At 35.4% G+C, this 18,229-nt stretch overlaps 1 protein-coding gene across 5 annotated transcripts in view; it reads right to left on the reverse strand.

Moving 5' to 3' along the window:
• LOC106873508 (F-box-like/WD repeat-containing protein TBL1XR1) overlaps positions 1-18,229 on the reverse strand; it is a 92,595-nt gene that overhangs the window by 38,121 nt on the left and 36,245 nt on the right. For all 5 annotated transcript variants that reach the window (XM_052966068.2, XM_052966070.2, XM_052966067.2 and 2 more), the window contains 2 exons: positions 17,570-17,693; positions 2,391-2,536 (listed from right to left, as the gene is read on the reverse strand). In XM_052966068.2, coding sequence (XP_052822028.1) covers positions 2,391-2,536; positions 17,570-17,627 — 204 coding nt within the window. In that variant the 5' untranslated portion in view covers positions 17,628-17,693. The remainder of the gene's footprint in view (positions 1-2,390; positions 2,537-17,569; positions 17,694-18,229) is intronic.

Genomic DNA, 18,229 nt, shown 5'->3' on the forward strand with positions numbered 1-18,229 from the left:
CTGTCACCTATGTAATAAGACCTCACAGTCATAAACTTACTTCATACCATGGGCTTTTCTTTAGGAGATAAAGATTCTGTTGTATGTAGTAGTAGTAGTAGTAGTAGCAGCAGTAGCAGCAGTTTTATTCCATTTACATACTAGTCATTATGCTATCACTATGACAACCTCCACCTCCATTTGTTTCATATAAGTGACAGAACTTATGCACTACCCCTACTGAATTATTTAAGTGATTGCTTTTCAAATCCATGTGTGTTCAAACATGCTTCATTACAAAGATTAAGAGTAATAGAATAACAATAGGTTTTATTATGTGGACAATGTAATTAACTATAGCTATTTGCTTGCAAAAGTGGCTTTGTCCCTAGTCAAATTATACATACATTACTTGAATGTAATGTGTGTAAATATATTCACCCATCTTCACTGCCCACTGTTGTGAGGAACAGATTCTTAAAGTCCCTCCTTCATAGGGTCCTATCAGAAACAATCACCATTAGATTTTACAGCCGGATTCCCAAGCACAAATAACTTGGAGTATGGATATTATCCAACCACCTCATTCTTGGTCTACCCTAAGTCTTTTTCATATTGATTTGGCCAACCCCAAGTTGCTTGCTGATTTGTTCAACATCTCTTTTTCTAGGCTAGCACAGGTTAGACAGGAACTTATTTGAGGCAAGAATTTTAAGGCCAAGTACTCTTCTTGTCATGAATCTTTACTTGCTTCTCAAGTAAGGGATCTCTCTCTCTCTCTCTCTCTCATACACACTAATTTTTGGCATGCACATCAAATTTCCCAGACCAAAGTTTACAGCCAAAAAACATAGGTCAACTGATGCACCAAGACAGCTTTGAAGGACAGAAAATTCCATGTGAAATACATTAGGATTTTGGAAAGATAGTGACATTGTCTGAATGTTTACACTACAACTTGCATATGAGAGAGAGAGAGAGAGAGAGAGATAGAAAGAGAGAGAGATAGAAAGAGAGAGAGAAAGAGAGAGAGAGAAAGAGAGAGAGAAAGAGAGAGAGAGAGAGAAGAGAGAGAGAAAGAGAGAGAGAGATAGAAAGAGAGAGAGAGATAGAAAGAGAGAGAGAGATAGAAAGAGAGAGAGAAAGAGAGAGAGAGAGAGAGAGAGATAGAAAGAGAGAGAGAGAGAGAGAGAGAGAGAAAGAGAGAGAGAGAGAAGAGAGAGAGAGAGAGAGAGAGAGAGAGAGAGAAAGGGAGAGAGAGAGAGAGAACGAGAGAGAAAGAGAGAGAACGAGAGAGAAAGAGAGAGAAAGAGAGAGAAAGAGAAAGAAATTGTCTGCTTTCAGAAGTTAAGTGACTTCTACACCAAGTAGCATTACTAATTACGAATAGCAGAGCTAATTTATAGTTCCTACACACATTTCACCATCATGGTAGTAAGTGTACAATAATGTGATGAAGCCAAAGTGCATCTAATTTGGATTTAGAGAGGCTAGGAAAATCAGGAAGGATTAGTGTAATCCATGATGGGAATTAATGTGAAGCTAAAAACATAGCTATAAACAAATGTTACAGGTTTAGGTTTAATAAACATGTAATTGTTTATATTTAAAAAAATTAAAGCCTTGAACAAGAAAACAGAATAAATTTTCTTTATTTTTGTGACAGTGAATCTCAAAACAGACAAATCTATATAACTAATAGCCTGTAAATAATGGGTTGTGCAGGTATTTTGAAAATACCTCACAGAATGATGGCTGCTCAGTTTCAGGCTGCCCTTTGGCAAGGCATAGCACCCTTTCAGCCACTCTGCCAAGGTTACAGCAAAGTCATGGGACTGCAGCATGGCAGATTGTGAAAAGGTGCTTTTTACATTGATGCTGAGTGGAGGAATTCTAGATCAACGGTCAAGATCACCAAGCCCTATCAAAAGAGTAACTGCAATGCATCCATGGAAGTGCCATCCCTGGTTGTGTAATCAGCTAATGAAAGATTCACTATGACTCAATCTCCCAATTCAAATTCATAACAATGAAATTGGATGGTGACAGAGAATCATGGAAATCTTTGAAAACAGCGAAAAGAAAAGAAGTGGGTTAAAAAAAAACCTTTGGATAGAGAAAGTCAAATACTGCAGGTTGATGTGGGTCCATGTCCCATGAGCAGCCTTCATATTTTTCTATCCAAGGTGTTTTTAACTCACTATCTACATGCTTAATGCTTACAGCTTTGTCTGCTTCAAGATTCACTATTACAAAAAAAAAATTATTTCACACTCCCTTGAAAGTTTCTAAATTCTTATGATGCCAACAAAATAAATCCAACATTGTCATTTTTCTACTGATGACAGGGCAGAAAATATCATCTTCACTTTTAAACAATATTATTACATTTATAAAAATTGATTTCTTACCTCTCCAATACTTATTTCAGCTTCTGTGTATTGTAGACCTTTCTGAATAATATTTAGTAAAGCCCCAGGAGGAACCAAAGCTCCATTGATATTTGATTGGCTGATATGACTTTCAATTCCAAAAGTATATGCCGAATGAATGAAACCTGAAAAACAGTTAAATAATAATAATGATGATAACAATAATGATGATGATGATAATGATAATAATAATTGTTTCTAACATAGGCATAATGACTGAAATTCGAAGGAGGTGGTTAAATATAATGAACCCAGTGTTTGACTGGGTTTCATCAATCCTCAAAGAATAAAATGCAACGTTGAGCTCTATGGGATTTGAACACAGAATATTCAAAGAAAATAAAAATAACAAGAAATGACTAGGCATTTTTCGGAATCCTTTAATGATTCCACCAAGCTGCAATAATTAAAATAACAACAACAATTATTTCTAATACAAAGCTTTTGTACCAGAAATAGATGCAGGCGTGGCTGTGTGGTAAGAAGCTTGCTTTCCAACCATATGGTTCAGTCCCTCTGCATGGCACCCTGGGCCAACCAAAGCCTTGCAAATGGATTTGGTAGACGGAAACTGAATGAAGTGCGCGTGTGTGTGTGTGTCTCTCTCTCTCTCTCACCATCACTTGACAACTGATGTTGGAGTGTTAGCAGTTCAGCAAAAGAGACGGATGATGGCATAAGTACTAGGCTTACAATGGATAAGTCCTGGGGTCGATTTCTTCAATTTAAAAACCCTTTAAGGTGGTGCTCCAGCATGGCTGCAGTCAAAAGTTTGAAACAAGTAAAAGAATAAAAGAACTCTTGGTAGCTGCTCCATACTTATAACCTAATGGAGCTAGCTGAAACTATCATGACCAGTCGTTTTGTATCGTTTTATGTTTATTTTCCATGCTGGCATGGCATGTCGATATATAACTACATTGTCCATGTTGCTTTTTAAAAGGTAGCAGAGGTACTATGAGGGAAGATTTGACTATTGTTTCTAGCAGGTCAAGCAACTTAAATAGAAGCCCTCTCATTGGCTACTCCCCTTTTCAATCCTCACAGCACCCACTCTATGAGAAGCACAAGTATATAGTGGGTGTTCCTAATGGACAATAACATCTGCAAGGGATCAGCCAAACAGTGTACAACATAAAAGTGAAATAATAAGGTCATAGTGGCTGTCATAAATACTGCAATACTAGAAAAATTTGAACATTAACAGAAACCTATATAAAAGTATGATACAATGACAGACATCAGATGAAATGAGATGATGGGGCAGAGAACTTCTATATAGTCGCTCAACTTCCTCAATGTAACAATTTCAGTCTCAACAACAGACTTCCAATTACTAGCTCCAATGCAATCTAACACAGGACATTGTTTTTTACATTTATTGTTTTTCAATCACTTTTGTAACTTACTACTGATTAAAAATAAGTGCATATTATCATTTTAACAACCACCTTTCCATGCATGCATCATTGGACAGAGTTTATTGAGACAAATTTTGTCTGGATGCCCTTCCTGTCTCCAACTCTGTTTACATGCAAGATATTTCCCTCGTAGTCAGGTGTTTTTGGAGATTATATTGGAAATGAATGACATTCATTTACAACAATCATGCCAGGTCAAGACAGAGACACAGGCATTCTCTCTCTCTCTCACACACACAGTTTCTTTCAATGTCTGTCTATCAAGTCCATTAAGATTTTGATTGGCCTGGGACTGAAGTAGAAGACCCTTCTCCAAGTTGTCACACAGTGGGGTTGGAACCCAAGACTATGCAGTTGGGATATGAACTTCTTAACCATACAGCCTACCTGTCTACATATCTCACTGCTGCACCTCTTTGTAGGTTTTCATTTTATCGGTTATTTTCATATATAATAAATCTAATCAAACAGAAATGACAGCTTCTATTCATTAACTACAATTTAGCTTGATGAAAAACAGTTAAGTAGAAAAAATGGTTGGCCACAAGTGTTTTGAATTGCTAGGTAGTATGGTATAAAGAATTGGGCTATCACCTGTGACAATAATAATAATAATAATATAAAAAAGAAACGGAAATGTTACTATGAAAGACAACTGAAGAAGGTGTATAGAAATGGGATAGGTTATCACACAAGGTATATATATATATATATATATATATATATATATATATATATATATATATATATATGTCAGGTAGGCAACTGAGAACATGGCACATATATAAAATGAGGTAAGCAATTTAATAAGGTGTGTATGAATGATTTTCTTGCCCTTACTGAAGTCATTCAGTGAAATTAAATACAGAGGTCAACTGAGAAATATATAAGTCAACTTAGAAGGGCAATGGTGAATGAAACACAAGATATTTGCTAAGCTGCTATATTCTTCAGGATAGGTTAGTCACATGAATCTTCTAATTAAATGCATTAAGTGAAAGTGTATTAGTCACCAGCAAAGCAGTATGTTTATTAGTTACTGAAAATGTTTACTAAGAGTAAATGCAAATACATTAATAGCATCTTATTTAAGAAACAGAGGAGACATAACAACAGCTAGTAGAGAGAATTAAAGCAAAGTTAGCACAAGATAGAATTAGTTGGGTGAAATATATATCATGCAGTTCATGGTTAAACCAGAATGTGGAACTATAGATGTGATATTTCCAATCAGACAACAGAAGCAAGTTCATGCACATGAATAAATTCCATTTTGCAATTGTTTATTCTAATGTAGACCTTTCAAAGTCCCTTGTCTGAAAAAAGAGAAGACATGTGAATGTTACAAGAGGCTCAGGGTCAATAATGAGCAGGTGAAGAGTTTAGTGTACAGTGATTTCTGTCAAGACTTTGTCATTAGTCTTCTTTTATTCTTTCTAAGCCTTGAAACAATCATAAAGGAACCCAAGAGAAAAGGATCCTTGATTATTCCATATGCTGATGCTCTTATTGCAGCATAAACATGAAAGAGTGGACATTGAATCAAAAGGCTTGAATGTGAACACTGCAATGACTAAGGTGCTAGTTAGTAATAGAGGCCATACAAATTCAACAACAGTAAAAAAATGATCTTGTATAGATAGTCAATACAGCAGTAGACTGAAAACAATGAGTGGGCAAAAACTAAAATAGCATCTGGTAGTCTGACAGGATGAAAGCTTTATGTACACCACAGGCACTGCAGTAAGTTAGCAACATAATCCCAAACTGAAGGCCATTGATTGTTCAGATGGCTTGCTTGCATCAGAGTAGACACATTGTCATATCATAGTAGGATGAGTTCAATAAATTCAACTAAACACATCAGGTGAAATTACAAATAAAGCTGAATGCGAAAGTTGAGAAGGTAGGTTGATCTCAGAAACCCTCACTGATACATGTAAGACAGATGACTATACAGGCATGGATATCTAATGAAAATAGAGGACATATTATGTTAAGGTGATCAGGGTCATGATTTTGTGAGTGTAAAGAAGACTTAAAAATAAGATATCTTTATATATATGTCAACATAAATGCATACATTTAACTCTTTAGCATTTAAACCAGCCATATCATTCAACTTGCTTTATGTTCAAACTAGCCTGATCTGGCATCTCATACCTACCCTACAATGGACATTCTAAAAATAAAAAAAACTTTGTAATCTTGACGCTATGAGACAATGCATTATTAATTCAAAACAATGTGAATAAATAAGCAGTACAGTTGACAGTGTACTCTAAGTACTAAAGGCATGATATATAAAAATGTATTAGTTGAACAACCATAATAATTCAGTGACTGTGAAGCATGAAAGAACCACTATGACAGGTTGTTGAACAAAGAACATGAATGAAATAATGAAAGCCTAATCCAAAACGAAACAAAAACATGGCCAGCTATAGAAGTTACAACAAGTAATTAATGATTATGTGCACTATTACATTACAAAAAACTGGGTGCAAATTAGTTGTCCAAAATCAGTTGGGGGTGTATTATGAAATTAAAAATATGGTTCAGTGTAAATCAGTTGTTCCATTCATTCAGTCATTTTGCATCCATTTTTTCAAGCTAGTGTATGTTAACAAATATATTGGAAACAAGTGAGGGTTGGTGACAGGAAGTGGATCCTCCAAGTGTAGAGAATCTGCCTCAATAAATTCCATCTGACTCATGCAAGCATGGAAATGTGAACATTAAATGATGATGACGATGCCCTTCCTGTCACTAATCATTACCTGTTTTCAAGTAAAGATATCTTATTTCACTTGTCTTCAAAGAAGCATACCCAACAGATGATTCGTTGAGAGAAGAAATGGTAGCCCTGTCACTGCTTGCAGCTGAGCAATTCTTGGAAAGATGCATATGTAAATACACATATACACACACACAAAATGGGCTTTCCATCTACTTACAAGGATTTGGTCAACCCAGTGCTATAGCAGATGACACATGCCCATAGTGCCATGCGGTGGAACTGATCCTGAAACTACATGGTTGAAGAACAAACTTCTTTAAAACGCAGGTATGTCTGCATTTATAGTACGTGCACCATTAAATTACAAATATAGCTAAATGAGTTAAAACTGTAGATTAGTTTCTAAATTATTCACTGATGAATGCAATATAAATGCAAATTTATATCTACTCAATGGAAAGTGCCAGGATTCAAAAATGAAAGGTAATCAAGACAAAATAAATTTCCAGATACATTAGGTTATACTTATTACTTGCTTAGTTAATCAACAATGACGGATGTGGAGTATCATCATTAACCCCTTTGATACCAACTCACCTGAAATTGCCCCTGGTTCTGATATGAACAACCTGTTTTAAAATGATCTAAATTAAAAGCTACCATCAAAATTTCACGTTAATTTGTGTTCCAAACACCAGCTTAATAGTGACCAAGTTATTTTTTTACAATATTCTTCATTATTTTCAAAATTAACTGAAATAAAAGCAGTGTGTTTTGACAGAAATATGGTAACAAAAGAGCTAAACTACAGCAAGGACAAAGGAAATTTATTTGAAATGCCTTGAGTTGACAGACAAAAACATTTAGGCAATTGCATTACAGCACTGTTTAAACGCAACTGGTGGATTCTCTAAGACAGAAATAGATGAATAGCTCATGGCAACATATCAAACCATGTACAAGGATGCATAAGTTGGAATTTGCAATAAAAATTCAGCAAGGAATTTAGCGTCAGATAGGTAATCATCAGTGCTGTCCTCAACATTTTTCTATATTAAAGACTTGATCATTGCAGAATCAGCTGAAGAACTGCAGAAAGAATTCTAAACTTGAAAAATATCTACAGCTGAATGTCCATATGTCAATAAGGTGGATAAATATTAATTAGTAACAGCACAAAATATTCTCATGATATGTGGAAGGTGGCCTTCTTGATGTGTAGAGAGTAAGCATGAACTGAATGGTGTGTGCATAGTGCATGCAATAAGCACAGAAAAAAAGTGCAATCTCTGGCACATTGACAGGGAAACTATCTGCACAACAAATTGTCAAACACTTTAAAGCATTGGATGAAATGCTTTGTGGTATTTATTATGGTATCTTGCATTCTGAGTTCAAATCACAGTGATTTTGCCTTTCATTCTTCCAGGGCTCATAGAAAAAAAAAGTGCCAGTCTAAGTTAATGGATTGATGGAAGCATTAGAGCATTGAAGCTGATACCTTGTGGTATTTATATTTTGAATTCAAAATGCAAATATTACTGTGGTCTATTTGGGAGGTAGACTTAATCCACTGCTCAACTTAAAACCACCACATGGCCTTGGGGTACCATTAGTAAACATTCACAAAGGATTTCCAACTTGAAACTAGTTTCCTCCTTCCTTCCTGTCTCAGGGGCTTTGTAAAGAGGCATGGGCAATACAATCAATGTCAAGGATTATTGGTTCTTTAAGTAGTGAACTGTTTGGATTTCATTGAGGTTGGTAGTTCTTCCATTAGTAAAAGATCAATAGGAGTGATTTGACTGAGCAGGGAGTGAAACAGCTCTGCTACTGATTCAAGAATACCATCCTCATCCATTGATCAAGATAACTATTTATCAGACAGACACAGGTTGTAAAGATTTGTAAATGGTTTTGAACAAACAGAACCTATTAGCTTGTTTTCATTTGCATATTTCTATATCTTCTACCTTCTATGCTTTTTCTTTCTATAGCTGAGGATTTCACTGAACTTCTGATCACTGTTAATGACCATTACAAAAGCCCATCTGACGAGGGATTCACCAGGTGAGCTATAAGGAGATTTTTCTTTATCAGCAATAGAAGGATTAGTCTTCAGATTCATTAAGATTAGTGTTTTACTCAAACAAAAAACTCAAAAACTTCCTGCAATTTATCTGCTACATCTTGCTCTGAGTTTGAAACTCAAAGCATGCATTGACACATGCATACATGAGCATACACATGCACCAGCAAACAATTTAAGTATATGTCACTACGAAATCTATGTGAAAATTAAAATTTGTAAACACAGGTTCAGAAAATCATATACAGAAACAAACAGCCACTTATGGAGAATTTGATTTTGTTACAAAACAAAGTAGTCTGTGACGATATGTTTCTTATTATTATTACTAATATTGGTCTAATCATTTCTTGTGCTAAAAATTTAGTAAGGATCTGGCAGAAACAAGTAGAAATACTCGAGAAAATTCTAAAATAAAAGATGCAAAACAGTCTCACCTTTATGAGAAATTAGAGAAAGATTTATCTATACATGAATGACATTATTTATATGGCTATTAAAACAAAAACTATTTACAATTAAATATGAATAGCTTACAGCTATCAATGGATGCAAGTAAATACAGCATTGCACAAATGATCCTCATTTCAGTTGGGTGGTGAATGCAATTTATGAACAGAAACAAATTAGCATCACATCAGCAAACTGGTAACAATGATTATAAATACAGTTTTGATAAAGTTCATTAAAGACAATTCAGAACTGCTTATTTTATTCTAACACTATCTCATGAATTTAATGAAAGTATTCAACTGGAAACATTTGTTAACGAAAGTACAAGGCATTCCCCTGCATTACAGCTACCTCAAGTTATGAACTTTTACAGAAATTATAAAGTATGACTATTAATTTCAAAAGTACAGTCTATAATTTCGCTGTTAGGAAACTTGTTTTGCATAGTTTTAAATTTGTTTACTTAAAACTACACTTTCTTCTTACCTCACTGGCCACTTGTGTTTTAGTTGAGATCAAAGTATATATAGTTAATGATCTTAAAAACTACCATCATTTTACACACATGTATGCATACACATATGTGCGTGTGTGTGTGTGTGTGCGTGCGTGTATGCAATAGTATGAAGTAGATAAGCAAATCCATTTCAAAAAGAAACGTGGTATCTTAGAGTATTTTAAAAGTTGAAAGAAATATCTGATATTCTATGAGGATTGACTTGAGACTAAACAGCCACAATACAATTAGCAAGAACCACTACAACACCAACAATGCCTGTCCATTGTCGCTAACATCTAAACCAGTGCAACCCCTATCAACCCACCAACATTTGAATCCAACTAGCTACAACAGATACCAGCATGTATGTCAACACATGTGCATGAGTATGTGTGGGGGGGGGGGGGGGTGAGTATGTGCGTATTTATGTCTTAAATCAGAAGCACAAGAGGTGAATTGTCTATAAAATCTGGCAAACCTTCAGCTAAATGTATTTATGTAAGTACTTTTTCTTCCTCAGTTATTTACCTTTTCATCTCATTTTCATTACTACATCAATAGGAATAAGACTATTTTCTACCCTGACAAATCAGATCTTTTCCTGAGCCAATTTTCTTTCACTACATATTTGTTGTGAATAATTAATCACCACCACTGTTGGACTTGCCTCCAATTTAAAATGTGGAGAGAAGTTATCAAGTGAGCCTGAAGGTAGTTGTGCAAAAAGGAACCATAAAAGGATTATACTGGATATTAAACTTGACGTTTCAAAAATACTTGATACTGAGGTAAAACTAAGTTATACTGACGACATATCATTAAATCTTGCAACATCTACAGTGGGAACAATACAAAACAGAGAGAAAATTATGCCAAGTGTTCAAGAAGCTACTCTAACTGTCCGGACCTTATTTTTCCATAGATCTAATATAATGCTTAAAATGGAACAAATTTTGAGTATACAGATCAGAGATTAGAATCGGCGTAATGTGCCAGTGAATATCATAACCATTCAAAAAAGAGCTAAAAGTTTATATGACAATTTGCAGAAAAAGGGAGGTGAAACTTCTAAAAGAAAATCCCTTTTTGACTAGTAATAGCTGGTTTGAAATGTTTAAGAAAGACACAAATTTGCACAACATAAAAAGGATTGGTGAAGCTGCAAGCACTGATGCTGAGGCTGCTACCAATTATCCTGAGCAGTTGAAAATGATTGCTGAAGGAGGCTACACACCAGAGCAAGTATACAATGCTGATGAAACTGGAGGCGCATGCCTACTAGAACGTTCATTTCTTGAGAAGCTGGATAAAAAATGGTTTTAGGTAGTGAAGATGGTCTGCTGGTTTTAACTGCACATATTTGGCCTTCCAGTGACTATTCCTTATGACAAGGAGAATTTGCAAGACAATAGGTATTGTGTGTTGGTCGCTGTAAGCTGCTGGATACCCCATTTATTGAAATTACACACACACACACACTACTGGCAATGCTATACTACTGACATGTTTCAATTCAGCACCATCTTACAAGAGATCTTGATTCCTGACAAGTTGCAGCCAGAGGGTTCCAGGGAGTGTTAAGAATTGGGAGCTATATTTGCCAGCACCTTTCAATCTTCAATGAAGCTGTGTCTGTAACATAATTCTTAACTACTCAAATATTCAACAACAGACAGACAGAAAGTATAAGAAAATAATCATTACTGCATATAACCCATTATTCCATTTGGAACTGAAACAACTATGGATGATACATGATCACATCTGACAAGATACTGATAAAATAATCCAATAGAATGGTCGAAAATATATTCTACAAAACAAACGCTTTGGTTTCTAAATAAATGGAAGTAAGACAATCAGTATGAATGAACAGTACTAAAGGAAATACATGCAGCCATTTAAAAAAATCTTGGTGGTTTAAAGAAACTTTGTGTATAAATAGATAGAAGCTAAAAGATAATTATGACACAAGTATGTTTGCATTTCAAGTCATCCAAGTTGATCAACACTACCAAAGCTATATTCTATAACAATTGGTGTGAGATGGACAGTGGCCAATTCCATAAGTGTACTAGATTACCAACCAGCCAACACATCAAAGGTTTCTATCATTTGTACAGGGGGGAAAACACTCAAATTAATGGCTCAGCCTACCAAGGGAGGGAGGGAGGGAGGGGTGTGTGTGTGTGTGTGTGTGTGTATTATAGGTATGTTCATTTTATTGACTTCCCAAATTGGTAAAATTGATGTAGCTGATATTCAGTTTCACTTTTTGCAGGCCAATGCTTCAAAAAGAATGTGAGCAAGGAGGATGCTCCAAAGAATTGCAAATAGTTTGCTCGTTTACAAGAGGAGAGAACGCGCATCATAGCAACAGTAGAAGTGATAGAAAGAAGATAAAGTAGGTTAGTGGTATGGTAGTATTAGAGTGTTAGTGGGTGGTTGCTAAATATCAGTCTACAAATATTATTAAGTTCACAAATTCTACATTGTTATTGGACTACTAAAATCAAACATAGCTCATACAATAAAAGATTCTCTTTGAAATACTTGCCCAACAATTCTATCATAATTTATAAGAACAAAAGTTCTTGATGCAATATAACAATAATGCTATAACAAAATTATTATTCTGAAGAACTCATCATCATCACCAACATTTGACATCCGTTTCCCATGTTAGGTGTGTTAGACAGCTTGACAGGAACTGGTAAGGTCAAGGGCTGCACCAGGTTCTATAGTCTGTTTTGACTTGGTTTCTATAGCTGGATGCCTTTCCTAACGCAGGAATTAACTCTCTGGACATAAATGTGATTGTTGTATATGTGCAAGATGTGTTATATTCTAAAACTTCATGGTTACGAATTGTGAGAGCGAATAACTAAGGACTGAAGAAAAATTGCAATGAACACGAATAGTTGCAATGAACACGAATAGTAGTCAAAAATAGTTAATCAGAAGTCAACATTCTGCTAAGTTTAAAAGAGATTAATTATGAGAATGGATAACAAAAATAAAATGTAGAAGCATCATAGAACCCAACAATAATAAAAAAAGATGGCAGTTGAAGTAGAGGACAGTAGGAGTGGGTATAAGAAATTAATGAAAAGGGCCACTCCATCTGGTCCTGTACTGGTATCATGTAAAAAATACTAGTGTTGTTGCCACGTTAAATGCATCCAGCACACACTGTAAAGTGGTTGGCATTAGGAAGGGCATCAAGCTGTAGAAACCAAGCCAAATCAGACTGGAATCTGGTGCAGCTCTCCAGTTTGCCAGCTCTTGTCAAACCATCCAACTCATGAGTTTCAATTAAATTCTGAAATAATCATGAATTTAGACTAGTCTCATTAAACACCTGTAACTTTTTTATTTATCAACATATTAATGTGATATTTGGAACATAATTAAAGAAAGGGTTCTTAATGCTATTGCATAATTTTTGTTTCAAAGTTCTCCTTACGTACTGGGGGGGGAGGGGGTATTGCTAGTGTCTCTCACATGTAAATACTGGCTCAGCTTCACGAATCGTACTCGTTCATAATACTGGAAATATATTCATCACCAAAAGGTTTCTAATCACTCCAGTAATTTGTTATTCTGGGTAACTATCTAATACCCATAACAATATTTATGGCAAAAAATGCCCGTATTTCATCTACAGTTGCAGGAAACCACAAGCTATCTTTTTTTCCCGGTTTGTTTACAGTCTGCATAACGGTTCGTTTCCGCAGTAATCATTTCAAACAAGCATGAAAAAGAAGTCTAAAGGTTTCGCTTCCTGAGAAAGACTATGGGTAGACCCTGTTTCCTCAGAAAAATTGTTAATAAAAATATTTTTAAAATCTTTTTCTGGTGTAAAATCATCCTCGCTGTCGCCGTCACTGCTTTCAGTTTCGGATACAGAAATATCCGATTCATTATCGTTCACTATGTGCTTTTGTAGCTCATTCATTCTTTTCTTCGATATCTCCATATCTTCTGTTGAAAAACCTTCAAATTTGGAATTACTGCTTGATAGCATGAAACTCCTCTCTATCTTCAAAGTTCAAAAAAATTAACGCCGCAAAAAATGTGGAAAAAAATCTTCCAAAATTCACTGAGTTCAAATATCACGCCAAACAATGTCGGAGACAATAACTCAACTGTTTGCAAAGTGAAATCAGGTGTTTTAACGAATGTACTAACGAGATTTGGGTTCAAATATACATTTAAATAACAATGGGTACGTTCGGCCGGCTACAGCCGGGTTAGTCTTATGAACCAAAAAAATTTTTCAGCCGGCTACGGCCGGGTTAGTAACAAAAGGGTCAAAGGATGATAATGAAGATAATGATAGCATATGAGTAGCCAAAAGAAAGACACTATTACAAAGTAACTTAGCTAATTCTTATTATAATGTAATTAAGTAGAATATATGCACATTTCTAAGCAACCGAAACTCCAACTTGGAAAGTTATTTAATTCACATTACACTGCCAGTCTTTCCTCCCTATACCTATCACACCAACCATGTCTCTGTATCAGCCCTCTTTTTTCAGAACATATATTCTCACCCTCAACATCTTTGACTCATTGTCATCACCTCACCTCCAACTTTTAACCTACTCTCTTTTTTCCACTTTCACCAGTCATTACATTACTACTCTACCAAGGTTCTCTTTAGACTCTTCACTCCTAACAAAGACCAAATTTACCAATTGCCCATGTTTACTGAACCTATTGACTGCCTATTTTCCCCATCTTTTCTAATGTGGTTAATGATTTTTGCTACATAATTATAAACTCAAATCAAAAATAGCTCCAATCAGGAAAGTGTCAAAATAGTCTGTGACAATATTCTGTGCTAAAACTGGCATGTGCATGCACATGCACACACACACTATTAAACCTCTACCAGAATTTCATGGAACAGGGCTCATATTTATAGCTCAAGGTATTTCTAGACAATTGAAACATGAAGAGTAAATCAATCAAAACAAGAAATGTTATCTTGCTTTACAAAGATAAATGAATTGACTGATTATTCTGTAAGACTCTTTCTAAAACACAAAAATTTAACTGACTAAGAGAAACAGCAATCTCCATACAATAATCTTTAGTTTTGTACCTGAAGAATCCAGGTACAAAAATTAATAAAGATGATGAGTGCAGGGTCATGGATGTGTAATTAAAATATTTGTTTTGCAACTAAATGGTTTCGGGTTCAGTCCCACTGTGCAGTATCTTGGACGAGTGTCTTATACTACAACATCAGGTTGACCAAAGCTGTGTGGGTGGATTTGGTAGATGGAATCTGAAAGAAGCCTATGTATGTGTATGAGTATGTATGCCTATTCGGGTCTCCTTGTCTTGACACAGCATGCTAATAGTAAACAAATACCGCCATACAAGCAGGGTCTTCCATTTGCAATCTTCTGTGAAAACATGTCTGGCCCCTGTGGTTGTTTGTGTTCAAACAACTAGAGGAAATATTACCTTACTTGAAAACAGGTGAGGACTGGTGACTGAAAGAACAACCAATCATAGAAAATCTGCCTAGATAAATTCTGTCTAATCTACACAAGCATGGAAAGGTGATCATTAAAACAAGGTGATGAAGATGTCAGTCACAGAAACAATTTTATCTTATGTGGGATAAAGAAAACTAAATATATATATATATATATATATATATATATATAGTGTCACTGTACCTTACTAAATAGAAAGAAAAAAGCCTTGGTGTGAAAAAAAAAAACTAGTAGAACAAGACAGATATTCATTTGAACAATAGTCACAGAGACGAGCCAAAACTATGTCATGTGAATAATTAAAATATAATTTACATGTACTTTCAGAAAAAAAACTTGATCTAAAGAAAGCTCAATTGTTTTTTTACACAGCTGGATATGGAAAAATGTCTTCACTTGAAACTTTGTTCCTACATATCCAGTGCATGAGAAACATAATTTACCTGCATGGCAAGTGTAAGTATAGGTCAGGAGCTAGTATATCAATATATCACCACTGTATGAAATGAAAATAACAATAAAATATAAACAGCTTAAATTACCTGCTCCTGAATTTATGTGTGGGCATTCTACAGACACATGTAGCCTTTATATAATCCTTAAGCAGAATCAACAGGACAGAGTGTAACAAGGATGAACCATTTTGAAATACAGGTACAATCCACTTGATGGGCTTCTATACAGTTTCCACTAACCCAATAAGTGTGGGTCAGGCTTGAAGCAATGAAATATGACATTTGCCCACTAAGTACAGGCCAACCTGAGGCTAGAGAAAATGACCATTTGCTACTGTGTCAGTAGGATCAAACCTGGGACCTTATAGCTGCAAAGACATCTTAACTATCTAGCTCTGCAGATCTAGATCCTGGTTTCGTAACCAAGACGACTAGAATTTACTTCAATTTTGTGAGGCCTCTGAAAATTTGGAGCATTATCTTTTTCAAACAATTTTTCAATATCAAGTGAAAAAAGATAATTTAAAGCATCATAAAGAGCAGTTAGTTACTAAATTTCCCTTCAATTTCCAACAAAAACTCACCAATCAAGACAAATTATTATTTATGCAGTTTTATGAAAACTTAGGTAGGAAAATATCCAACATATACCTAAAGTATCCTAACTAAAACAAGTTGACAGCATTTTTGTTGCCAACAATATATAACCATTATTTACACAACAATTTGGTAGTCATTTGAATGCGAGTTAGAATGCCTTATAATAGTTGTTCTAACTCTCTACTCTTTAAATTCAAATCCTGCCAAGGTCAACTGTGCTTTCCACCTTTTGGAGATCAAAAAAAAAATTTTAAAAAGGACCAATCTGGAGCAGTGAAATGACAGAAATGTAACAGTACCAGACAAGATGCATTGTATCTTTTTCTGGTTCTTTACATTCTAAGCTGAAATCCTGTGAAGGCCTAGTTGAGGTTGAGTGGTGGACTGGGTATCACCCACTAATCTGAGGATATCTTCTTCCCTCCTAGCTACCAATCCGAGAAGCCTTGCAAAGGATTATGAGCTCCTAACTAAATGATTAAAAGAGAGAAAGAGGGGGAGGGGGATACATAGAGGGGGAGAGGGGAGATAGAGAGGGTGGGGAGATGGGGAGGGGGGAGGTAGATAGGGAGAGGGAGATAGGGAGAGGGAGAGAGGGAGGGAGAGAGGGAGAGGGAGAGAGGGAGGGAGAGGGGGAGAGGGGGAGGAGATAGGGAGAGAGAGAGAGAGAGAGAGAGAGAGAGAGAGAGAGAGAGGGAGGGAGGGATATAGAGAGTGTGTGCGTGTGGGTGAGAGTGTGTTCAAACAATCTTTATTGGTATTATAAATAACAAAAAAATATTTTCAATACTGCATATGGTATGCATAAAACTGGGATCACACCAACATGGGGGGGGGGAACTAATGCCTTAAAATATTGTAATCATTTGGAAGAAACAAAAAACAAGAACATTAGCTTTTTGATAAATCATGACATCCAATTAAACACCTCACACTCTTTCATTTGTTTCAATCATGGGGCTGCAGTCATGCCAAGACACCACATTGAAGTGTTTTATAGAACAAATTAAACCATTTTTTCAAGCCTGGTACTTATTCCGACAAGGTCTTCTATTACTGAACTGCTAAGTTATAAGACATAAACAAACAAACATAGGCTGTTGAATGGAGAGGAAAGCTTAATAAATCAACACGTGTACACATACATACATACGTAATACACAACATATTTTCCTTCACTTTCCATCTAACAAATTCATTCACATGGTATTAGCTGGCCCAGAATTATAAAAGACACTGGCCCAAAGTGACACACAGTGGGAATGAACACAAAACCATATGGTTATGAAGTGAATTTCTTCATCACACAACCATACCTGTACCATGTGTGCTTTACAATAAGATTTTGTTAGACATTTTTTTTTTAAAGTGAATTATAGACTTACCTGATTCTTGTAGGTACCTATATACAAGGAAATTAACTTCGTCACTGCTAAAGCTCATTATGGTATCCAAAGAGCAATTATGACTTGCTTTTCTTCATTTGGTAATCATCGATAAAAGCTTATCCTGAAAATAAAAATTTCAAAAAAAAAGTAGACTAAATCTTAATGTAAATAACAAAAACTGAGCTCACTGAATGTTTATGGTATTAAAGGATTACTTGATTATAAGCTAAATCAACTAAGTTCATCTAAGTTTATACTCAAATCTATGGATGGCAATTTGTTTTACAAGTCAAAAACTTCACATTACATCAACCAATTGGGAATAGGTATTGCATCAAACTAGTTCTACCTAAAATGAGAGTCCTCGATCATTTCACTATCAGATCCAGACTTAAATTCTGATCATTTCTGTTGCTACAATGGCTGGTGTGCAACAGTTTATTCCATGTTAAAATCCTCAGATACAAGGCATCCACTACTAAGAGAACACTTTTTAGTCACAAGACAGCCTCACTAATATTAGTTTTATATATATATATATATATATATATATATATATTACACACATGCACAGGTGGCACGTAAAATACACCATTTTGAGCATGGCCATTGCCAGTACCGCCTGACTGGCCTTCATGCCGGTGACACGTAAAAGCA

This window comes from Octopus bimaculoides, chromosome 3 (assembly GCF_046866305.1).
Source record: "Octopus bimaculoides isolate indiv1 chromosome 3, ASM4686630v1, whole genome shotgun sequence".
Taxonomy (NCBI): Eukaryota; Metazoa; Mollusca; class Cephalopoda; order Octopoda; family Octopodidae; genus Octopus; species Octopus bimaculoides.